Source organism: Microplitis demolitor, chromosome 8, assembly GCF_026212275.2.
Source record: "Microplitis demolitor isolate Queensland-Clemson2020A chromosome 8, iyMicDemo2.1a, whole genome shotgun sequence".
In the NCBI taxonomy this organism is placed as follows: Eukaryota; Metazoa; Arthropoda; class Insecta; order Hymenoptera; family Braconidae; genus Microplitis; species Microplitis demolitor.
Window position 1 is genome coordinate 15607576 of NC_068552.1, and position 26422 is coordinate 15633997.

Here is a 26422-nt window from a genome sequence, read left to right on the forward strand (position 1 = left end):
GAGTGTCAATATTATTCTAATTTAAGTATTATTATTATTATTATTATTATTATTATTATTATTATTATTATTATTATTATTATTTTTATTATTAATTAACAGTCAATAGTTTTTTATTAAAATAGGCTGCTAAGAGCAATTAATTGATATTTAAAATTCGAATCGATTTAAAAACTTTGTATAAATAAAATAAAAATATTAAAACATATCACTGTACTATACTCTAAGAATTTAAAGTATACATCATTGTATATCGTTATATTTTAATTAAACGTAACGCTGTAATTATTATTAAGCAATTAATAAAATCGATAGAGTAATGTTTATGATTTTTTTTTCAAGTAGTGAAGTAATTTAATGGTTATTGAGTAATTAATGAATAAAGTGTGTAATATAATTTATAATAATAATCTTTGGAAGATTCGATTCACTAGAAAAATATGTAGATAAATAGTATTAATGATTGTATTATAATAAATGATTATCGTTCTATCGTACAATTACTATTGTCATTTCTATGCCGCTCGACATCGATTTTATTGCAACAGGGAAATGACCAAAAATGATCACCTTTACTGAATTCCTCGCCCTGTTGTAATGTTTGAGGTAGTTCCCGCCCAGCTGTTTCTGGCAGAAATAATACTAACAATGATGTTGTTAATGCTAGTATACCAACAACCATCATTGGTAAACCAGTCCAAATTGATGCCTAGAAATATCAAAAATATATATTTACTTTTGTTTATGGCCTGTATATACTAAAAATACTGGGTATGTTCAGGCGGTGGAGGTGTTAAATTTCAACATCTTCGCCGATGTAAATATTCTGTACCGGTGTTAAACTAGCGCCGGCGCCGGTGTAGATATTCTTTACTGGTGTTAAAATATTTTACTTTGTGAATATTTTTACTTACTCTATTATTGCACACTAATAGAAGGATTTCTTAGCATTTAAAAAAGATGCCTTAATATTCAAGAAATTATTTCTTGATAGTTAGAAATCATGCCTTAAGAAATATTTGTTAAATCCCAAAAAATTATGTTTATCGAATGATTTCTGTGATACGAAGAAACCTTTTTATCAGTGTAGTAAAACAGTATTTTTATTTGTTAATTAAATTAATAATAATTGAAATGGTGGGCGTAAAATTGTGTAATTTTTAAATAAATTACGCATTACATAAATAATTATTTAAATAAGTACATAGCAAAATTGAAATTTCCTCCAGATAATATTCATTAAATTTTTATACTTTCTTTATATGCAATGCATTTTATTTAATTTCTATATGTGGAATTTTTTTTTACACCGATTTAAAACTGGTATTTTAACATCGCCAATTTACACCACCTACATCAATGTTATTTCATTTTAACGCCGTGTGGTATTAAATTGAGTCCATTTTTTATACCGCTCTTTTTACAATGTATGTAAAAGGAGCTGCATTTTTGGATATAAAAATTTTTCTGTGACTTGTAATATTTTTTTTTTTTTTTTTATAAATAATCAACTAGTATTGATTAATTTTTTTGCCAAAAAAAATTATTAAAATGATTAATCAAAAGAGATTAATATTTTAGCTGTAAAAAATCGTGATGATTACCAAAAATATTTTTAGACAGCATCATTAATATTGATTGAAAAGATCATTGTTAATACTGATGGATTATCATTATTAAAAAAAAAAAAAAAAAGCAAAAAAACCTTAACTAAAAAAATCTTAGAAGCGGAAGTAAGTTAAGCCGAAATACAATTTTTTTTTAGCGCAAGAAATTTTTTAATTTGATTTCCTTGTAGACTTTTTGCAGATATTTATTTTATAAAAATGGTGGATGTTATTTTATTAGTTTTTGTTCGTCTGTTTTTTTAATAAAAATAAAATAAAAATTAAATGAGAAAAATGAATCTTACGAGATCAGTTATATAAGGAGCTACAGCGTGAGCGAGAATACCAAACAGATGCACTAATGCAACGCCTTGAGCTCTTACAGGTGTTGGAAGTAATTCTGTAGCGTATTGAAGACCAATATTTGCAGCCATGTTTGCAGAAAATCGTGCCACCACTGATGAACTCAGTTTAGCTTCAGCTGAAAAAGGTAAACGAGTATTTATACAAATAAATTACACTTTCTACCATTCAAGTAAAAGTAATATAAAAGAACGAGAAAAAATGATACCAAATAAACTTTAGTTACTTTGAAAAATTATCGCGTTCAACAAATGTCTTATATAAATATTTATACTTATTTGTTTTTTCATAAATTACTTTAATAGATAACTGAAAAAAAATTCTAAATTTTAAACAAAAAATTGTTATTTTTCTTACAGAGATCTTAAATTTCCGTATGATTAAAGTTTATTGATCGAACATGGTATCATTTTTTTTTCGATCTTTTCCGATTGTTATTGTCGTCAGAAAAAAAAATATTAGAATTTCAATATGCAAATATTGAAGTATTGGAATATTTACTTGATGGTAAATAAAGTTCAGTAAAACTGCAAGCTCCAATAGCACCGAGAGTAAGAAATCCACAAAATCTACGTCCCCATCGATCTAGAATAAGTGTTACAAGCAAACCAGCTGGTAGTTCTGTTGCTGACGACAGAGTAAATGAAACAAATACTGAACTACGTAAAAGTCTTAACGAGTAGATATGTCCATCAAAACAAATAATCATAAACGTCCTGTTGAAATAATATTTTAAAATATCCATCGGTAATAATACTTAATAAAATATTAATATTCATATTTATTACATATCAACATAATTATTGAAATCGTAATAAATATTCAAAAGTAATTAATAAAATATATATAATCATGATAATGAATAAATGAATAATTTATATTATAAATTTAAAAATAATTATAATAGAAAAAAAAAATTATTTAATTACCAAAAAGTAATTAAGAGGATTGTAGTCCTAGCCAGTCGTGGTGTTTTAAATAGGTCGAATAATGTCGCAGACTCAACATGGTTATTAATATCACCAGCATTGCTCTTCAATAATATAAATATTAAATAATAATAATATATAAATTTAATATTGATGATGAATTTTATTAAAATATCACATGACAAGTATTTAATTAATATATAATATTGTTTATGATAAAAACTTACAATGAAGGTCTCATAAATCCTGGGATCTGGATTCTTGTCATTCACCCGGGCAACATTTTTTAAATTCTCTACTACTTTATCCCACTGCTCAGTAGATGCATACCATCTAATTAAATATAAAAAAAAATAAATGGATTATAAGCAAATTTTTATTTTTTTTTTGTTATGGAGAGAAATTAGTTACCGTGCACTTTCTGGTAAAATCCACGGTGTGAATAATCCAATAATTAGTGGTATAGAAACGATATACGCAAAATGTCTCCAGTTAGCAACATAATACGCGACCCATGGCAGCGCAGTACTCCCGAGTGCAAAATAAATTCCGAACGCGATATTAAATACTATTGTCCGTCTATTTATTGCCATATATTCAACAACTGCAAATAATTTATTATAATTAATTATTTTGTAATTGAAACAAAGTTTTTCTCAAGAAAACTTATATAAAATATATAATTAGGTTTAAAATGGTTATTTGTATTATCAATAAAAGTGATTTAATTATCCTAGAAAAATACTGTGACATTAAAAAAAATTACTAAATTTTATGAGTGTTTTTTATGAAAAAAAAAAAAAAAAAAGTCGTCTCAAATATAAATATATCCTAGCAAAACTGAATAAATTTGGCATGCATATTTATGACATTTAATATTGGATGTGACATATTTTTTTTTAAATGTATATTTTTTCAGATGGAAACATGATTTATAGTTTTAAAAATTTTACTAGATGCGATGAAAAGTTTATCAATAAAATAAATCTATCGATTTAAATTAATGAATTACTGCCAAGATTTTTAATTTGATTATATTTACATTTTTTTATCTAATATTTATTGTATAAAAATTATGAAATAATTACGATCCATAAATCGTATTTTAAAAATGAGTTTAAAGTTTTTTCTTACATGTAATTTTTGTACATATTTTGGAAATATTAAAAAATGAAAAATTTGTCGCATCATCCCTTTGTACCTTTCTCTCCCTTAATTTGATCTATACACATATAAATAATAGTAATAATAATAATAATGATACACTGTAAAAAATTAGGAGTGAATTCTGAGCGATTACGGATTTTATTTAAATCTAAATTCACTCCGTCACCCGAAGTTCCAGAGTTTTAAAAAAAATTATTCCGGATCAGGAGTAAATGGACAGTTTGTTTTTCTAGTGGAGTGATTTCGGAGTGATCTAAATTTTATTTGAATCCAAATTTACTTTGATTAACCCTTAACGGCTACATGGGGTGACCCCAGGCTTAAAAAAAGTGGATCTAGAGGTCTTATACCTATCAAGTAAATTGGTCAAAAAACGGGAGTTACTCCACGTGGCCGTTATGTAGCCTGGGTGAGGTGTGGCCTTTAAGGGTCAAAAGTTTTAATATTGAAATTTACTCCAATTCGGAATGAATTTTACTTCAAAGGGATTAAATAAAATTAAAAATACAGTCATCCGCTCTGTATTTACTCTGCGTTCATTCCGCTATTTTTTACAGTGTAATAATAATAATAATAAACTTACCGACAATAAGAGGTATATTAATACAATTATCAAATGCTAATCCAGTAATAAAACGACACAATGCAAAAGTCCAAAAATTATTAGACCAAGCAGTAGCAACAGTACCAACGCCAGATACTAAACAGCTGATAACTAATGCCGGTACACGTCCTTTATGATCAGCAACCCATCCAAATAGAAAGGAGCCAAGTATTGAGCCGCAGAAAAAAATTGCTTGTGTACTCGATATGAGGTATTCTTTATCGCATACCCAATCTAGCTAATCGACAAGGGTCACGAAACAGTCAATTCGGTCGCCTTATATTATAACTAATAATAATAATAACATAAATAAATGTAATAATTTATCGCACCTCGCTGCTTATTGACAAGTAAGGAACTTGAGTCAAATTATACTCCCATTTCTCACATTTAACTGATTTATTTGTTTGCCATGCTGCCGAATTTATGTCTATATTATACTTGATCAGTTCACGAAAGTTTAAATCCTTGTGATTGCACTTGTCATAGTAGGGAAATGTTTCCGAAGCGGGTATTGCCGCCTGCACTCTGTAATTTTATATAAAATTAGTTACAATCATAATATCAATATACTCGCGATCTATTTCAGTTGATAAATACACTAGATAATTATATTGTAAACAGTATAATGTAGCGATAACTACTGCAGTATAGAAATTATACATTTGTTAGTTCATAATATTTTCTTTATGAGCCATACATAGTATTCTTCAAGTTTAAATTGATAAAGGCAAGTGTGTCAACTATTACTTCATTGTTTTGTGAAAAAACAATAGTTATAAGTATAAAAATAATAATTGTATTAATATATATTTAATACGAGATATAATAAAGACGTTGAACTTGTAAATGTCGTGTCATATTATCAATGATAAAATTATTTTTAATTATATGATTATTTTTTAATTAATATGTAAACAATAAATATTTTCAGTTTATTTTTAAAGACAAATAATTTATTGACAAAAAATATTTTTTAATTGATAATAAATTCATCAAAAAATTTTAATTAAATTTAATAAAAAATAAAGATTATATTTAATTATTTTTATATGACGTCAGAACACTTGAAAATACGTTTGTTATTGATTGGACGGAAAAAAAAATTTTTAAGAACCTCCATAATGAGATAAGTTCGTCTATTTTTAGACACTGATACAATAAAATTTTTAATTAATAAAATAAATGAATTAAAAAAAAAAAAATTTGTTTTAATTAAACGTACCGTTGTTCGGCGGTGAGATTCAAATCCTGCAGTTCTGGTACGTAGCACCAGTACTCTTGAGGTACAAGTGTCAAAAAAAACGTCGAAAAATATAAATTTGAGTAAATGAGACCATAAGGAAATAATGCGAGTAATAAATACATCTGATATTTTCCAAAACTTCCCACATGAGGTAGAATGTCGTCAATAGATTCAAATTTTTGTCTCAAAGCCGTGCGTTCACTCAACTCCATGTCGTAGCTCGGTGTCTTCAAGTGTTCCTTCATGATTGCCGGCTTATTAATCTGGATCGTATCTTGGATTTTAATCTTAAAAAGTATTAGTTGTATTTATTATTATATCTTTGATGTGTATGTTATTTTATTTGTCTGTCTGATCAATAAATTTAAAATAACAATAGTCATAAGTTGATTGGTTATTTTATTAAGTTGTGTTTTATACATCTAATAACGTTTTATTAGTCTTTATTAATATAAATCATTATAATTACTAACCACGCACTATTTTTTACTACACACTTGTATAAATCCTTGAGTCAATTGATTTAATCAATCAACTTGTCAAACTATTTATTTTTAAATAATTATTAATCACTTTGAAGACGCATTTTATTCTTATTCTTATTAACATGTACTAAACAATAAATAAAAGTTAAATATTTAGCTGTTATAAAATAAAATACTTACTCGAAAAAAAGTTCGGTCGAAAGATAATCGATCACTGATTTGCACACATTGTTTATAGTTACGAATATTATTATAAAAATCACAGGAAATTTTTGAATAAACGATTTATAAACGCTATCCAATAATTGTGTGAAGTAAAAAAAAATAATTTAGCAAATAAACATGTCTTTTGATTATTTTGGCCTTCGCACTGACGGTAAATAAATTTATAATTTTTTAAGATAAACGCCAGTTTAAAATCTTTACGGAAATTTAAATCTAGCTGTTGAGTAACAACGAAACGAAGGAATGCTATCGACTGATGGACTATTGTATTGTAAGACTTATAATTTACGAATGTGGTACGATAACAAAAAAAAAATAAAGAAAGAAAGAAAGAGAGAGAGGCGCAGAGGAGTATAATTAACAAGAGTCTAATGTGTAAGTGAATTGAGAGAGGGTAAAGTATTTCAGGGAGTTGATTGTGTCATGGTCAGGAGCTTTTCACACAGTTCTCTTATTCTGTATATATATATATATATATATATATATATATATATATATATATATATATATTTAAATATATTTACGGAATGAGTGTAAGTGCATGACATTATGTAAAGAATAAATTGGTAAAAAAGTTTTTTTTTTTTTTAATAATTAATGAGACACTTGTCTTTTGGTAGATTAAATAAATTTTTATCCAGATTATGAATTATTTATGTATTTAATATATGTCAGATATATTAGTTTCTGCATATAAATCTAAAAATAGCAATTATGGTGTGACAGCTTATTTTTTTTCTTAACTTTATGTTAACTATTAGTTTGGTAATAAAATAATAATTAGCAATGAAGCTTTTATTACTTCCGGTGGTATTTTTTTTTATTATTAATCACACTTTTATATTTTTTTATAATTATATATTTACATTTTAATGACTTTATTCTAATTGTATAATTATATTTTTAGTATTTATCATATTTAATCTACGAAAATTTTTTTTCTTACTTTTGAAGAAAAAAAGCGGCAAATAATTTTTAAAAATTTTTTATTAATTTTACGAAAAATAAACTTGAGAAGTAATTCTGGTTTTGATGGAATAAATATATACAATATTGGAAGATACTTTCTGCTAAACTCTAGTGAGTAATTTAATTTATTTTCAATTCAAAAATTTGAAAAATTTTCATATTTAAATTTTGCACAGAGAAAAATAATGCTTACTGCGCTAGGCAGTAATGACCACTAAATATAATCAGGTAAGCAAGGAAATACCTTTTGAGATAACTGAAGTTACGGAAACTTACGAAAACCGAAGATACACGCACAGTATTCACTCGCTGATCCAACTTTACATGTGACTATACAGTTCTTTTTCATCTAAGCATGTAGTAAATTTGATCACCCGAAAAAAAACAATTAGTTCTATATCTCAAGCCTGTCAAATTAAAATAAATTAAGAAGAAATGAGACTTCCGTACAGTTATTTGGAACCGTACGAATTTGAAAAAAAAATTTTGGATTGACTTGGGAAATTTTATTTATACTAAAATTCAAAAATTTGTACAGTTAGATTAATTAACTTTTTGTAATTTTTTATCATTTTTTGGTTCTAAATTAGTACAAATCTAATTTTTTAAATAATTATATTCAAGCGTAAACCTCAATCATTTTTTCAAATATTCAAAGTAAAAATAATAAAAAATTATTATCATTTTTTATTTTTTTTTAAATTCGACATTTTCAAGTTTACGTAATAAATGTAAATTATATCGTCAGCAAAAATTATTTTTCTTGTCACCAATGGGTTTTCATTCTAAAGTTGCAACTTCCCGCGAAAAGAACTTGAATATTAATGAAAAAAAAATTATTACTTATTTCGTCTAAAAATAACTTTCCAACTCCATCATATTAAACCAGAATAACTTCACATTCGCATTTATCAATGTCTATAAAATAATTCAGCTAAACTAAATTTCGAAAAATCTTGTCAATTGAAATCATGCAATCGTAAAATTAATAAGTAATAATAAATAAAAAACGTTATGCATATTTTTTGATAACGCTCATAATGTGCTGTGATAACAAGCAATATCGTCTAAAATTACAATATCATACGATACATAAAAAAGAGATCGATAAAAAAATTATAAATTCGATACTTAAGAATTCTCGTTGAAAAAATATCTATCTTATATTACATCGATTAATACTCGTAACAATTCTCTTTCATAATAATTTCAAATTACAGTGACATATTATACAAAAATTATGATTATGATTTAATGAAAAAATAGAAAAATTAACTTACTAAAATAAAAAAAATGTTAATTTATAATTTTACTACCTCGAGAGGTGTCGACAAATTTTTCTGTGATCTCACACTAGATCTTTGGATCATGCTACTTCGCAACACTTCACCTCGAAGTGACAAGCGGCCAGAACTACGAATACTGTCTGTTCTGTATGACCTAATAAATTCTGGACTTTTTTCATGATCAGCTTTCCTATAATTTTTAAAATAAGTTTTGTTAATTAATTAATTTAAATAACCAGTTACACTGTAAAAAATTCGCGGGTTAAATCCGGAGAATGCAGAGCAGATGACTGTCTTTTTTATTTAATCCCCTGAGTAAAATTCACTCTTAGAAGGAGATTATTTTGACATTAAAAATCCGAATCGGAGTGAATTTGAATTTAAATAAAATCCAAAATCACTCCGAATTCAGTCCCGATTTTTTACAATGTAATAAATGAATAAATATTTACTTCATTAGACAAGGAACATCCCAAATGCCTTGATCTTTTCCAAAATCTTCGCCATCTTGCAGCGTCTGAGGCAATTCGTGATCGAGAGTCTCAGGAAGAAAAAGAGCAAGCGCACCACCGATGATACCCAAAATTCCAAGTAACAATAGAGGTAATACTGGTGATATTACAGCAAGATAAACGATGAAAGGTGCTATGATACTGGCAACATATCCCATTATATGAATAAGTGCCATACCCTGTGCACGTACAACAGTCGGTAATAATTCAGCGGCATACTGAAGCCCAATGTTGTAAGATATGTTTACAAAAAACCTGCCAACGATGGCCAGTGATGCTGCATAAATACCTAAAATTTATTTAAACAACTTTTATATTTATTAATCAATACATATATTTATATTTATAAGGTGAAATAAATAATTTAATTCATTTTTTTTATGGTTTTTATATTAAAAGTAAAAAACTTGCGGCTAGAAACTGCACAGGCTCCAAGGCTAAAGATCCCAGACACAGCCATTGATCCGAATGCTAGCCAACGACGTCCCCACCGATCAAGTAATAATGTCAGTAATGTATCAGCTGGCATTTCTGTGGCCGAGGCTATTGTGAATGTAATAAATACATTTAAGCCAAGATTGTCGACGTTACGTACGTGACCATCGAACACCAGAGATATTGCCATCCTGAAAATTAAGGTTACATTATTAATAATTAGTTGAGAGTCAAAAAAATTATTTATTAATATAATTAATTTATTTACCAGATAATAATTAATAATAATACTATTTTACGTAATCGTGGGCTTCTGAAAAGGTCAATCGCTGAATATGTTTTATCTGTTTCTTCGATTGAAAGTTCTTGTTCACAACTTTCCTAATAAAATTAAATTTTATTTTAAATTTTCAAAAAATTATATTTATAATTATACACGGAGAAAAAAAAGGTAATTTTCTTGTCCGACATAGTAATATTTCCTTTATTTCCATAGGAATTTTTACTATGCTAGCATATGAAAATTTCCTTATATAGGAATTATTCCTTTGTTGACAGTAGAATGTCTTATATAAATATAGGAAGATTTACTATGCATCATAAGAAAATGTACTAGGTTGACACAGTAACTGTTACTATGTCGACACAGTAATTTTTACCATGTTGACACAATAATTTTTATTATATTAGTATCGCACGTTTACCTATTTCGACACAGTAAAAATTACTATGTTGACCCATGAATTTTTACTACGTTGACACAGTAATTTCTACTATGTTGACACAGTGATTTTTTTTATGTTCACACATAATTTTTTACTATGATGACACAGTAATTTTTTGGATGTTGGTACAGTATTTTTTCCTATTTTTCCATAGGAAATTTCCCTATGTTGACATACGAAAAATTCTTATGTCCACACAGTAATAGTTACTATGCCAATACAGAAAAAACAACTTTTTTTTTCTCCGTGTAAGAGTAGTAATTTAAATTACTTTAAAACATTTGTAAACATTGTCAGGAACTTGGGTACCATTGATCCTTTCAAATTTCTTGAGAATATGAATGGCACGATCTATCTGTCCTTGACTTACGAGCCACCTTGCACTCTCAGGTACGAGCCACGGCGTCAATACAGAAATTGCAAGTGGAATGGATAAAACAATAGTGGTCATACGCCAGTCAGCTAGATAATAAGCTATCCATGGAAGTACGCAAGCTGCGGTTGTGAAGAACAATGCGATCGACATATTTGCCACAAAGGTACGCCATTTTGGTCCCACATACTCAAGAACTAAAAAATTTTAATTTAAACCAGACATTTATTTCCATTTATTTTTTTTTACGATATTCATTCATGAGGATAAAAATTAATTGGACCATAATGTCCTTCTCATCACTTAATCACTTATTTAACCGTGAAAAAAAAAATAGTAAATACCATAAAGGTAAATAATTAGTGAGTAATAACCGAGTGACTCTACAGGAGGTTTTATTTTATTATATCTCGATTGTATGCAAGGATATCTCCATTCTCGGTTGGCTGACTTCTTGGATTGTAATAATAATATATTTAAATTCGCACATTTAATATTATCTTACGCAAAACCCGCTTGCGTATTCACAATCTATTCGATTCAACGCTATCTATTTTACTCATTATGGAATCTTACTATGAATAACGTGCAACTGCACTTAGTGTTGGTAGTGCTAACGACCTGACATTATGTCCTTTATATATATAATTACATTTACAATATGTACATACATATTCATCATTTATAATCTTCTATATAATTAACTTTGGCTTTCACAATTTAAAGGTAAGTTGGATTGATGATAATTAAAAAAAAAAAAAAATAATAATGTGAATAAAAAAAAATGTCCAGTCATGTTAAAAAAAAAAATTCCATCATTAATCATCAGTTTCAATAAATAGGTATAAGGGGTTATATTCATTAAATTACCGAATCATTAAAAAATAAAAAAGTTCTTAGAAAGTTTAGATAAATTAGGCCAGGTATTGATATTAGATACGGGGGTCTAGTGAACAATTTAAATTTTAATTAAAGAAATAAATAATATAAATTGCTTGGATACTTGTATAAGTTGATATATATGCATATATATATATATATATATAGAGATTTCAAGGCTATCGAGTTCGTTGTCGTTTGTAATAATTATAAATTGTGATAAAAGTAAATAAATTTTATTGGTTATAAAATTGATATTTAATGAGCGTTAAATGTTAAGTGAAAGAAATTTATAATACTTTAGAGATTGTGTTGTGAGGTAATAAACTGGAGCAGATATAATAGATTTAACTTACCTAAAATATACATCATGGTAAAGCAATTGTCAAATGCAAAACCCAAAAGGAAACGACATGCTGCGAATTCCCAAAATGAATTAGAAAATGCAGTTGCTATTCCGGTGACACACCCGATTAGATTTGCGCCTACTAATGCGGGAATTCGTCCATATCTGTCGGCTATGTAACCGAAAAGTAAACCACCACATATGGCTCCAATAAAAAATATACTTTGAGCGTATGTAGGTAGTGCACCGTCATCACAAACCCAATTATTCTATAATAAATTTATATTACTGATAAAAAAATTTATTTTACTCATTAATTGTGAATAAAACTGGGTCTGGATGGATAATTACTCTTCCGTTCCTTGATAGTGTTTAATTATGGGGTAGAAAAACCAAATTTCGAGTAACTTTTAAATAAAAAAGAGTAAAAATTGAAACTGAAATCAATGTTTAGTCTTTCTATTTTTTTTGTTTTTGACCCAGGTTTACTCTAAATTGTAGGGTCAATTTTATCAAAAAATTATCTCTGTGTAAGGTAGAAATACCATTTATGGCCACTGCTCCCTTTTTGGACGTACAAAACTTTATTTTAATTAATGAACAAGTATATAATAAAATTTCCATTGCAACAGTGTAATGAAAGTATCTTTATACACGTTTAAAAAATTAATTATGTAATTGCTTTTTTTACAAATTACTTTATTTAACTTTTTCAAGCGTCCAAAACTGGCGCTAAGGTCACCAAAAATGGTACCTCTACCCTATAACTTTATTTTTAATAAATATATTCAGAAAAAATCAAGTGAATAAATATGTTGAAGAATAAATACATAAATAAATAAGTAGATGCTAGTATTAAATAATACTTTGATTGGAGATAATTAAGTCTAGAAAGTAAATTGTTTATTTATTTTCATTCTTTACCTCTGTTGCAACAGTTTCATATGGTATTTCCGTGAAATTGTATTCCCAGCCATACTGACATTTTTGTACTGGCCATGAGGGATCAGCAACAGGTATTATTCCAGTGCGGTTTATCAAAATCTCAGTAAAATTAACTTTATACATAGAACAACGTGAATTTCCAGAAGCACCGGCATTATCATAAATCCCCACGGGAGGTATCGCTAGTGCTATTCTATAAGAATAACAATAATAATAAATATATAGATATATATTACATAACTATTTTACAACTATAAATAAGAAAAAGGTGTTAATCAGGTCGTTAATACTTTGACATATGATTAACAGATATGAGGAAATATGCCGAAGTTATTTTTTAAAATCGATGATAGCGATAACTGGTTGTAACGAGTATTAATTGATTCATTGCTTCATGTATATATATTTTTTATCTTTATTATTGATATATAAACGTTAAATTATCAGGGTCTTCTTTAAATCGCAAAAGATACGATTTTTTTTCTCAGATTGATTAAACATGCAAGTGACGATAAACGCAACGGAGTGTTGAAATGCAATGTCCATGCGATTTTTTTACTTTCACGCTCTCATTGCCTGTGTGAAGGCTTTGCATAAATGTTTAATTTGTTTTATTGTAATTCATTTAAATTGCAATCATTTGATAAAATTTTTTTTCTATTCAAACCAAAATTCGATTCAAAATTTAAGCAACTAAAATTTAATTAAAGTTTACTTGACTTATCAAATCAACTAAATTACTCTATTATTTACAGAACAGAGTAAGAAGTTTTATAATCGTAAATTGTGGGTTCAAGCTCTTATACAATAAATAATAAAATGTTTGACTTATAACAGTGACAGTAAGAATATTAAAAAAAAAAAAAAAAAAATAAGAATAATAAGTAATTAAAATCTCTTGTAATGATTGATGATTTTATCTACGCTATTCTCTGGTTATATGATAGAATTATTTATTTATTCAAGGAATAAAAAAATTTTTATCGCACGCAAATAGATAGATGATTATAATTAACTGATTAGAGAGATTTTTCGTCTACAAACTTAGATGTGCGATTAAAATACTCAGAAAAGAATATATATATGTATAATTAAGCCAATGACATTATAATTAATTGCAAAATTGATGATTAATGATTGTATTGTTTGATGGTTTTAAATAATAAATTTTATTTACTAAAACCTTGATCGTTTCGAACCATTAATCACTTAATCATTGAATTATTTACGTGTCTTGTTTTTAGGTATCAACTCTCTCTTACCTCTGTTCAACAGTAAGGTTCTCTAATCCAGGGACTTTACACCAATGTTCAGCTGGCACTAGTGTAATAAATATTTGTGTAAAGTAAACCCATGCGACAAATGAAGCAAATGGTATCATTAATAAAAACAATATTTTTTGATATAATCCAAACTCTCCTACGTAAGGCAGTAAGTCATCGAAATCCATTTTTTTTCCTTCCATTGCCTTGGACACTTTACTTTTCGAAATCGTAAAAACTTCATTATTATTATCGTGTACTAATGAGTTTTGACCGTTGCTATCATTAACCGTTGAATTATTTTCAGTTGTCATAGTCGAGAATACAATAATTTTATATTTATTACTTGTCAAATAATAATATCAATCAAAATTTATAAACTTAAGCCCCATCTATTTTTAATCTTATCACTTTAAGATAAATAATACTGTTGGTATAGATTAAAATTAAATTGATAAATTAAAAAAAAATATGAAGGTTAATTTTTGTTTATAAATTATTTTTCGTATTAAAACGAACTAAAATAGTTAAGTTAATAGCTAGACTTGATAAAACCGCACTGAAACCATTCAGCGTGAGACTGTCTCTTTATAAGTTCCGACTAAGTCACTCTCCCTCTCTTACTTTTTTTTTTATTTAAGTAAACATTAAATTGAATACTGTTATTGAAAGTAATTTAGACTTAAGTATATTATTGATACAATTATTTTGATAGTGCACGAATCTCGATTTTTGAAATAGTTTTTTTTAATTACTCGTTTTTTTTTTTATTTATTCATATAAATTTTCATCACTTTTTTAGGCTCAACTTTAAAAAATTACTGTAGGGTATTTAAGAGGGAGTAAGACGGTCAAGTGTTTTTTAATTAAACAATTGGGTATAAAGTGATCTACTAAATGTTTTATTTAAAAAAATTTTTTTTTTTATTTTATTAATTTTAATCAAAAGAATCTAAATAAATATTTGGAAAAACTATATTATTAAAATACTATTTAGTATCATGAAAATTTTTTTTAAGTCATGTTTTACTTGGATTTAGACATTTTTTTCATTGCATTTAAATATCAGTCAGATGACTAAAAATAAATACACAAAAAAATTTTTTTTGAACCAAGTGTATAGTGTAAATGACTCGGTGTGAATTAAAAATTTTTATACCGCCAAAAATGTAAATATGTAATTTATGATAATTTTGCGATAAGAAAAAATAATAATAAAAATATTTAAGTGTAAAAAATACTATTGAATATCTAAATAATATTAATATAGTTATGGATTGAGTGGTTAAAGATATTCAATGGTGATTCGTTGCTCATTAATCAAAATTATAACAAGTAACACGGAATGGTGTAAGAAAAGTATATTACACCGTATTAAAATTACACGGATGGAAAATTTACACCGTTATTTCACACCAAACAGCCGTGCAAAGTTCTCCGGGTCCATTTTTACACCGATATTTTTTACAGTGTACAGATATCATTTATATCATCTATATTTTGATAATTAAATTACAATTTTGGAAAACTTTCAGACTATTGACTTGATTTTACTAAACTGACATCAGTTGACATCAATGTATATTTAAAATTTGAATAAATTTGATCTAGTCAAATTTCGATAAATCCAAATTATTTATCTATTGTTACTAAAAAGATATAAACAATAAAAAAAAAATACAGATAAAGTGTCAACCCCTTATTTAATTAACTAACTTTTCGTTCATATATGTATGTATATATATGTTATTTCATGAATATCGTTATTCCGGTTTATCAATAAAAAATATTTAAGAATTCGCTTACATCAGATAAATAAGTTAAGTAAGCGTAAATAACAATATTACGATACATATAAAATATGAAACAATAAATGTGACTAAATTTATTTATATGATGCGAGCTTATTAAATTTTTTTTTTGTTTGTAAAACTTTTACTAACTTTATTCCGATGAATTATAGTAACCATAAATATATACAATTACTAATGTATTGAATATATTATGAATTTTCAAAAAATATAAAATTATGTCAAATGAACTTTAATTTTCGAAATAGTTATAATTATCAACGGTATTAAATTTCTTGATTATATAATACAAACATATTGTGATTATACTTTCAGTAGAATATTTTACTTGACAACGGTCAAGAATTTATATTTTTAAACCAAAACAATATAAATATGAATATAGAATGATGTAATGTATTACAAAAGCGTTTTTGAAAAAAAAATGAAACCTTTTTGGTGTATACATAAATCTGATAGGATCCGCACTAAATAGTAATAAATGAAAGAGCAATTTTATTTTTACCTCACCGAATAATTACTTATGCAAAATATTTTTTTAAAGAACCAAATCAAATCTTACATCATTTTATTTATTTTTTTTTTTTTTTGCATTTATACAAGTTGCTTTTAGACTGCCTAGCCTCGATACAATACATTTATTTTTGTCATGTACCTAAGAATAATTGTTTATATATATATATATATATATATATATATATATATATATATATATATATATATATATATATATCTTTAATACTATTTAAATCATCAAAATGATAATTAATAGGCATATTTCATTGTTTTTATTACTACATATTTGTACTTTAACATAAGTGTCAACAGTAATTTTAACAAGGCTATTTCCTTAATTAATAAAATGATAAAAGAAAAATTTTTTTATATTTTTCTTGATTAAAAATTATAAAAGATAGGAATGATAAAAAATTACTATTAAGATCTATAAATAAATACCAGTATCATTTTAGTTAATATGTCGCTTAATTGTTTATATAGCTGTCAATGTCACGTGTTATTTGTTAATGAATACATGTCTAATTGAGTGGAAAAAATGTGCATGGAAATAAATAAATTCATATATGTATAGACAGAGAGAGAGAGAGAGAGAGAGAAACTAATATGAGTTACTTCCTAGAAAATATGTCACAAACATTCATATTAGAGTTATGGGCATGATTAATATAAATCAATGAAGTAACTAATTTCCGTGGACATTCGTATGCACTTGACGAGGTACTTGTATGTCTCATGTGTTAAGGTCTGCTTCAAATTATTTAATTAATGTCATCGTGATAGTAATTTAATAAAAAATGTAAAAGTTAATAAATAATTATAGGAAGAAAAAATACTTCATAAAAGTAAGAAAAATAAAAAATGGGTCAATGTCAATAATTATAGATACTTTTATAGTAATAAAATGTTAATTGAATTCTTGAATTATATATCTAATTGTATCAATTATTTTTTTTTTGCTATTATCGGAAATTAATTATTTCTGGTCACTGAACGACATTGCCTTACAATTGCTTATTTATTATCAATTACATTGATGTTGAACACTAATATTTTTTAAAAAATTATATTAGAAACAAAATTCAATAAAAAGATCGAGAAAAAGAATTTAATAACAAAGTTATTGAAAATTCATAAAGGAAAAAATTCGAGGAATTTTCAAATATGACAAAGTGACAGCTCGTAAAATATGTAATTTCTACTCAATAAAGCTGATGTAAATATAAAAATATATTTTTACTCGTAAAAAATATTATTTATTGTTACTATGTATGGAGATTTACGTACTGATGATCATGTAAAATAATTATTTGTTTTCATCTCTGAATAATTCTCTCAGTCATAAATAGATTTAAACACGAGTATTATATATTATTACTTAAGACTATTATAAATAATATACATTAATAATGATATTTATCGTACTCACATCGCATTAACACTATTTGTAGTTGCATTGTCTGATATGATTATGTATATGTTTATTAATTATGATTCGATAATACATTAAGTTAAACGATAGAAATTATGATAAATTTAATTAAAAACAATTTTTATGTTACGTCTATTAAAATAAATAGTAAATTATTTATTTGATTGTATGAGTGTAATTTTTTTTTTCATGTCAGTTACTGTGATAAGTGAAAAAAATTGATCTTTTGTGACTGAACATCGAGAACGTGAGAGATATATTTTTTGATGTAAATATACGTGAACATGAGAACATTTTTACGATTCTTTTAATTCCATTGCCTATTAAATCACTTAATTTGCCTTGAAGGATAAAAATTTTTTATGGTATTTTTTACTGTAAAAAGAGTGGTGTTAAAAATGGACTCATTTTAACTCCGCCCGGTGTTAAAATTAAATTACACCGGTGTAAAAGCGGAGTGATACTTGGTGTAAAAGAAGGGTAAACTGCGTCCGCTTGGAGTATTAACTTTAAAGATTATAAAACACAAAAAATGTTTGTTCTTTATGATAATTAATAAAAAAAATCATTTATTAACAAGTATAGTGATCGAGTAAATAAAAATATTCTCAAAGTAAAATATGTTAACACCGGATAAGAATATTTACACCGGCGGCGGCGTTATTTTAACACCGTTTTCGGTGTTGAAATTTAACACCGCCGATTTTAACACCTGCACCGTTTGGACTTTCCCCGGTGATTTTTTACGGTGTAGTTATGGTGATTCAATGGGTATATTTATTTTTATTTATGTTTTTTGATTGATAGTAAAGTAAACGGACATCTGACAATTTTAAAAACTTTTTAAATAATAAATTTAAATGTTTATAAAATAAAAATAAAAAAATGCATGTTTAGAAAATTCAAAATTCAGTACATGCATTTTTTTTAATTTCAGTGTTTTAATTATATAATTTTTTGATATGTAATTTAAAAATTGTCGTATGTCTGCTACATTTACACTCATATCTTTTGATATTATTTTATATGAATTAATAATCAAACAAATGTATTATGAACAAAAAAAAATATTTTTGTTTTAAAAATATTTTGTCGTCTCTAATTCGAAAAAATACCGAGAGAATTTATAATTTTTAGTGAACCTTCCAAGTTATTGCTCAATTCACTAATGACATTTTGATTATTGTTTGATAATTAAAATGTGATGTATAGTCAAAACTAGTTACCAGTAATTTTTATGACCGAATGATTAATAGAGAATGAAACGTATGATTAAATTGTGATGTCTTACTAATAGAAACTAATCACTATGTTTACAATTGATTTTAGTATAAATGGTTGAGTTGACTGGAAACCCGAAACCGTAATGTCATTTGCTTCAATTTATAATAGCATTTTAGTCAACAAAGTTATGACAATGAATTACTCGAGTTATAAATTTTACATTCAAACAAATTAATTTAAATGCCAATCAACAAACAGAGTTGAAATAATTTGCTTAACGAAGAAATTCTATAAAAAATCTATAAAAAATTGAGGCCCATGGCTAGGAGCTTAGAGAAAATGTCTTTTCTTTCAACATTTGTGTGCTAGTATTCTTCCAGAAGACTTGTCTGATACCCTCGAGGCCTCGAAGCATCCAACGGACGCCTTAATTTTTATCAAGATCGCCATCAAAGAAATTCTATAGAATTTCTAAAGATAATCTAAGCTCGGCTGTTTGAGTTCAAAAACAGCGGGAAGTTTCGGGATTTTCTCGCAGAGTCAACCCTTTTTTAGATTCTTTTAAACATATTATATTCAACTTCTTGCATCTTTTAAACAGTGCAGATAAATATATCAGGTCTCTGGCAATCCCATATCCGTCTAACTGAGTCGGATTCAAATTCAAATTCAAATCAAATTTACCAGATTAAATTCAAAGGTCGGTGACGAGACGAATCTCATGAGTTATGACCAAAAGACCTCGCACTTTGCGTGTAAAAAATTCTTTCTCCTCCACTGGGATTCGAACCCACACCTGGCCAGTGATCAAGTCAAGAGAACCGCTATTTCATTCTTAACGGCCTATACGCTGCCATCTATTATTTAAAATCCAAACTTCTTTACTGTTTGCCTGCAGTGGTAAGAATTTCATTTTATTCTGGATTTATTTTTTGGTCTTCTGGAGAATAAGTTCTCCCTACACAGAACCATCAAACCTAGTTCCCTAAAGTTTTATAGCAGCGTTACAGTCTACTAAAAAATAATGCGTTCGTATACTTTGATTAGCGAGACTGTGCGCTTCGGTTTTTTACCCCCACCATCAAGACGCAATGTTTTAGGTATGAAATTTAGATGGTGGAGATAAAAACCGAAAATATCGCAAGCGCCAACTCTCGCTAATCCAACTATAAATAACACCAATCACACACATATATAAGTGCGTATATATACTGATAATAAATGTTGTTCTTTTTTCAATAATTATCTAAATATATATTTTCATATAAATAATTCCACACGGAATTAAAAAAAAATGTTTACAATACCCCAAAAAAATACTGACTTATATTCAAATTGTGGGTAATTTAGCATTTATATTTATCCGAATTGAAAACCATATGAAGGTTAGTTCATTACTCAACAACAGTATTTATTTATCTACTTACATATTATAAAGTTTACTTTTTTTCTATTAATGATCATATTTATTTCCACTTATAATTTTTTTTTTTTTTAGATCTAGTATTGAGATAAAAATAAATAAACGTTTGTTTATTTATAACTAAAAAGTACTATTGCGTAAAAAAGGTGAAACGATTTTAAAAAGTACTGCTAGGTAACTATTGACAAAAATTTTAATTTCACTAAAAATTAATTAAAATAATTAAAAAAAACAAAAATGTTTCTAGGAAAATTAATTTTCTTATTTTATAGATAAATAGAGATAAAAAGTTTTGAAAAATTAAATTTATATCATAGAAGAATGACGAAAAATAATATAATGAATAAATTAACCCGGAATTACGATCAAACAAACACATGCGAACTTTCATCTCAAAGAATTTTACGATCTAAAAATCAAGTAAATTCAAACAAAAGTAACGAGCCTATAAAAAATGGTTTTGTACCTCGAATATCCCCTAGAAGAAAGAAACCATTTGAATCGACATTACTTCCCGCTTCAAAAAAAAATCAAGATCCGAATATAAATTCGTCATCAACAGAGACAACCACCGATTCAACGAGTACGATTTGTAAAGAAAAATTTCTAGATAAACTAGATCTCCATGTGAAGCCAAAAGACACATTAACGGAATCAATAACTTGTGAACTCTGCGATAAAAAATTTTTGAATGAAAATAAATTACGTTACCACGTACTTCGTGTGCATAAAATAGTAAATTACAAGGTGCCAATAATTAAAATAAGTCACGGTTCAAAAACAAATTCAAATTTAAAAGCAACGGCGCGATTAATAAGAAAGAGAATTCGACGTTTTGTATTTATACGTAAATATTGCGATCTTGGTAATTTACAGTTTGGTAAATTTCACAATCGTTTTGTTACAAAAGCTACCGAAGAACGTAAAGAACGCAGGAAAGTATTCCGACAGCAGATTGAACAAAATTTGGATAATACATTGAATAGTAATAGTTGTAAAGATATGAATGAGATTGATGACAGAAGCAACTTACAATTACCAACATCGACTGTTGAGATCGACGAGGGGTCAAAGGATAATTTAAATGATAACCCAATATCATCAACATCTGAAAATGGTGAATATACATCGCAAAAAAATCACTTTATCAATAAATTTAAAGAGTTTGTGCTAACAAATGGAGATATAATTAATTTATCTGCTATCAATAATCTCGAAAATAAGTCTGCAGACTCTGATGACGCACTACCGACTTCATCTAGAAGTAATTTGTCCAACGAATTACGTAACGATAAACTAACAGAAAGACAAAATACAGATCCCGGTAAATATACAGGGTTAAAAAAATCAAAGGACACGAAATCATCAGCAGTTTCAACTTCTCCAGATCCTGTTGTACGTAAAGTTTATCCGGGAAAGAAAAAATCAAAAGATTCTGTTGTTTATAGTTTGTCATTCCCAAAAGAAACTCAAATGGACCAAAAATACTGCAACTCTTGCACTGGAGTAATGAAACTAATGATAGAAAATTACAAGCTATCGGATGAACCAGGCGCAGATAGAATAGATTGTAAGTTTTGCTGTCATAAATTTAGGTCAGTAAAGAAACTTAATCGTCACGTTGCGCTCTTTCATTTAAATTGTAACTGCATACGAGTACCAAACTTTTGGGACAACTCGGTGTCCGTTGATACAAAACAACTTGATTTGGCCGGAGATACAGCTATGACTTATCACTGTCAGATTTGCTCTGCAGACTACAAAGTTTATAAAAAATTTAATTTCCATCGTTTTTATGTTCACGAAATGGAGTCATTATCAGAAGAGTTGCCCGATGGTACACCGAAGTATCTTAAGGATATAAAAAATAATTTTATGGTCGGACCATGGGTATCTAGTGCTTCTAAGACAAATTACTTTGGTAAAAAAATAAATAACGATGATTACGAGGACTATGAGTACGACAATGATCTTGAAGTTGATTTGTTTCCGACAGTATGCCACAAATGCAATGAAATATTTTTTAATAACTGCAAATATGTTCGTCATGTAAATAATTGCTACAGTGATTTTCACTTTAAGCCGGCGAAGCCAATTACTCAGTACCCTGTAACAACTAAATCTCTTAAATTTGAAGAGCCTAGAGAGTCTAGTCTTAAACTTGAAACAGACGGAAATCTCAACTGGGAAATAAAATCAAATATAAAATTACAATTTTTAAAAAATAATGTCCGTTCGAAACCGAAAAACCCGCGTAATTATGCAAGTAATTACGACCAGTTACGTAAGACCTGTCGTAAATGTAACAAGGAATTTAATTCAGTCAAGGAAATAAATTATCATTATTTTGTAGAGCATGCGAGCAAAGATAATGTCAATGGTAATAATAAAGATTCATTGTTGAAAAAAAAGGATAATAATGACAAGTGCGAGGATACAAACGATAATATTGATGAAAATACTATCACTTATGACAATTATAAAACTGAATCATGGTATGGACATAAAGTAATTCATAAGTGGCAATGTTTACACTGCAAATTGTCGTTTAAAATATTTCGCGCCTACAGCAACCATTTATTTTTTGAGCATAATGATGAATCGTTGGTACACATTTGCGAGAACTGCGATGAAATTTTAACGTCTATTGATAAAGTCAATAGACATATATGTGTTAATGTCAGTTCTTGGAGTTGTAAACTGTGCGAAGAAAAGTTTGCAACAAGTATGGAGTTCCGGGCTCATAATACGAAAAAACACTTCGAAGTTGCTGAGCCAAACCTTTGTTTGGGCTGTGGTAAAAAATTTTTGACCCATTACATGGTACTGAGACACTGGAAGAAAAATACCTGCGCTTCAGAACGTGTTATTGAGGATTTAATCAGCTCGTATCAGACTGAAGATCCTGAGGATGTTGAGCTCTGTAATGAGAAAGAGAAAAACGAAGACAAAGATATCGATGATTACATTATTAGTATTGTGGATAATATTACAATGGATTCGGAGGAGGAACGGAAAAGAGTTGAAGACAAAACTCTTGATGATACAGGAAATCTTTCAGAAATCTTACAGGCTGTTAATCAGGATGCAGAAGAAAGAACGACAGAGGCGGCGATTAAATCGAAAGAAAGTGAAACTTCATTTGAAGCTGATGTGGAAAAAATAATAAAAGTATTAGAGGAAAAAGAGGAAGAGACTGCTGGTGATAAAGTGGAGGAGACGAAAAAGCAAGTACAAGAAACAGACGATGAAACAATTAAAGAATCAATTGAAGAAGTAATAAATGATGATACTGCTGATGAACAAATTTTTGATGATGTTCCGATGGACGAGGAATCTATTGAAGAGACGAATGATGACGAGTCAGATGACAATTCTGAAGATGATGATGATAATGGCGATGACGAAGATTTTGATGATGAAGAGCTCGAAGACGAAGAGCTAGATGATGAGGAGTTTGATGAAGAAGAGTCAATAGATACTTTTGAAATTAGTGATGAATTAAAAGCATTAAATGAAGATAATTATAATAAATTGATAGAAATAAATGAGAAATGCAACAAAGTTGTTAATTTAAATGAAGACACTTATGACGAATTAGAGGGAATAAAAAATTATGTGTTGAAAAACGAACAAAATCCCAGTGATAGCTGTCGTAAGTCTGATGTGTCAGATAATTCAAATAAGCGGAAAAGAACCATTGGAGTTACCAACGATGGTGTTGAGTCTTTGGTGGATAAAAAGAAGAAATTAACAAAAATTAATGATAATTTTAATGACCAAGTTGATATATCAAATGGCCAAGACAAAACGACAAGTGTGAATAATTCAATAAAGTCATCTGATAAAACATCCACTTCATCCTTTCGTTGTAGTATGTGTAAATTACAATTTTTATCAATGGTATTATTAAACAATCACTTCAATCGGGCGCATGTGTCTGCTGTTGAAACATGTCAGCTTTGTGACAAAATGTACATCACAGGTAATCTTATAAAGCACATGGTTAAGGATCATTTTATAAGTTATACCATAATAGTTGATAAAGTGATTAAACATGAAATAAGTATTGAAAGAGATACCAGAGACTTTATAGGGATTATTGGGAAAATGCAACTCTTAGCACTTTGTAAATATCAAGAGCCACCACAAGCCAGCAGTGACGAGTCTGTCGATTGTTCAGACTGTCCGTTGACATTTGAAAATGCTGATAAATATCGCATACACTATGTCGAGGTGCACGATAAATTTTGTGCACTTTGTCTCACTAAACATCGTAACGGACACTTTGCGTCGAGACACAAAATAAAACATCATGGCTCGATTGCTCGCTACATTTGGTTTGCTAGTAAAGTAATAAACGCTATTGGTGATACTGATACTTTTAAAGAAGCTGTTGGATTGAAACCTAGACGAAAAAATATAACTGTTAAACAGGAAGAAAATGATTTTACACTTAAAGATAAAATATTAGATGTTTTACATACATCAAAACCAGCTTTAGATAAACTTAATTCGGAAATTCAGTCGACTATTCAAAATAATAAAACTAAAAATGATCCCCAGTATTCTTTTCAATTAACAGAAAATAATTCACCGATAAAATCTAATCCATCGGCATCGGCAGTAATAAATAAACATTGTACGGAATTTGAAACTCATAAATTTTCTATGGTAAATGAAACTAATATGACAAATAAGGACACAGATAAATCAACACTATCGAGTGAAGTTTCAACTCAAGACAATGGCGAAAAATTAATAATTATACAGTGTCCTAATGTAATATTGAGAAAAGAAAATAATGATAATAGTACGAGTGATTGTAATGAAGAAGACGATTCTGCGGATCATAAACTTGTGATAGTAGTCACGGAAAGCGATCTTGAAAAGTATAAAAATAATTTACAAGAATTAGCTAAACGATTTGATAATTTGTCACACATATTTTCCACGGATGAAATCACCCAGTTGTTGGCGGCACATTTAAAAGATAAATAAATTTTTTAAACTTTAATTTATCCAATGATAGATTAAATTTAATAATTGTGTTTATTTCAAGATACTTACTTTATTTTATTGAATATAAAATATTTTAATGCTCTTGATAATTGTATGGAAATCTCATCGATGCAATTTTTATCATTATTTTTAGTAGTAAGTATTGTCTAAGTGAATATTTTGTATAGATAAATTCTAAATAAAGATAGTTATTATAATAAATGCATTATTAAATATTTGAAAGTTCAATTATTGATGCCGGTTTATGTATATTGTGTTGGAAAAAATGTTTGCATTAAAAATAAAATAAATACATGTATGTGTTCACTCACCACTGGAAAATATAGAAAAAGATTTGATACTTTCTGAAAAAAAAATAAATAAAAATGAATTTTTATACTAAAATAAGTATGTATTTCTTACAATTATCGAGTAAATAATCCAACTCCCAGCTCTTTAAAACCAGCATTCTAAAAAAATTTTTTTTTAAGTTCGTCACAAAGACAAAATTTTTTTTTTGTTCCTTAATTAATTAAATTTTATTTTTATGCTTATAATTTTCAACAAAATAAATGCTATCTATATTTTTTGTTGTTTTATTTCTATTGGTGTTTCGGACCCGCCACCCAGGGTACTTTGACGCTTTTTTCGCACACG

General features: G+C 27.4%; 3 protein-coding genes across 5 annotated transcripts; 1 reads left to right on the top strand and 2 right to left on the bottom strand.

Annotated features, from left to right (window-relative positions):
* Window positions 1–29: 29 nt before the first annotated feature.
* LOC103573127 (solute carrier family 22 member 3) lies at window positions 30–6678 on the bottom strand. 2 transcript variants are annotated; one of them, XM_008552040.3, is made up of 10 exons: window positions 6582–6678; window positions 5896–6203; window positions 5003–5198; window positions 4650–4908; window positions 3311–3503; window positions 3127–3232; window positions 2900–3003; window positions 2472–2686; window positions 1913–2088; window positions 30–709 (listed from the first exon to the last, which is right to left on the bottom strand). In XM_008552040.3, exons 2-10 carry the CDS (start codon window positions 6159–6161, stop codon window positions 482–484), a joined length of 1743 nt encoding a protein of 580 aa, XP_008550262.1. In that variant the 5' UTR covers window positions 6162–6203; window positions 6582–6678; the 3' UTR covers window positions 30–481. The 2 variants fall into 2 exon arrangements, with proteins under 2 accessions (XP_008550262.1, XP_008550263.1); XM_008552041.3 differs by lacking the exons at window positions 5896–6203; window positions 6582–6678 and adding an exon at window positions 5271–5419 and having other exon boundaries at window positions 31–709.
* An 852-nt stretch (window positions 6679–7530) lies between these two features.
* LOC103573126 (organic cation transporter protein) lies at window positions 7531–15002 on the bottom strand. Its single transcript, XM_008552039.2, has 8 exons — window positions 14359–15002; window positions 13076–13289; window positions 12162–12420; window positions 10825–11123; window positions 10097–10209; window positions 9805–10019; window positions 9334–9682; window positions 7531–9071 (listed from the first exon to the last, which is right to left on the bottom strand). The coding sequence occupies exons 1-8, from the start codon at window positions 14670–14672 to the stop codon at window positions 8897–8899; spliced, it is 1938 nt and encodes a 645-aa protein (XP_008550261.1). The 5' UTR covers window positions 14673–15002; the 3' UTR covers window positions 7531–8896.
* A 5499-nt stretch (window positions 15003–20501) lies between these two features.
* LOC103573125 (uncharacterized) lies at window positions 20502–26001 on the top strand. 2 transcript variants are annotated; one of them, XM_053741316.1, is made up of 3 exons: window positions 20502–20726; window positions 20840–20938; window positions 21012–26001. In XM_053741316.1, exon 3 carries the CDS (start codon window positions 21086–21088, stop codon window positions 25763–25765), a length of 4680 nt encoding a protein of 1559 aa, XP_053597291.1. In that variant the 5' UTR covers window positions 20502–20726; window positions 20840–20938; window positions 21012–21085; the 3' UTR covers window positions 25766–26001. The 2 variants fall into 2 exon arrangements, with proteins under 2 accessions (XP_053597291.1, XP_008550259.1); XM_008552037.2 differs by having other exon boundaries at window positions 21037–26001.
* Window positions 26002–26422: the final 421 nt, after the last annotated feature.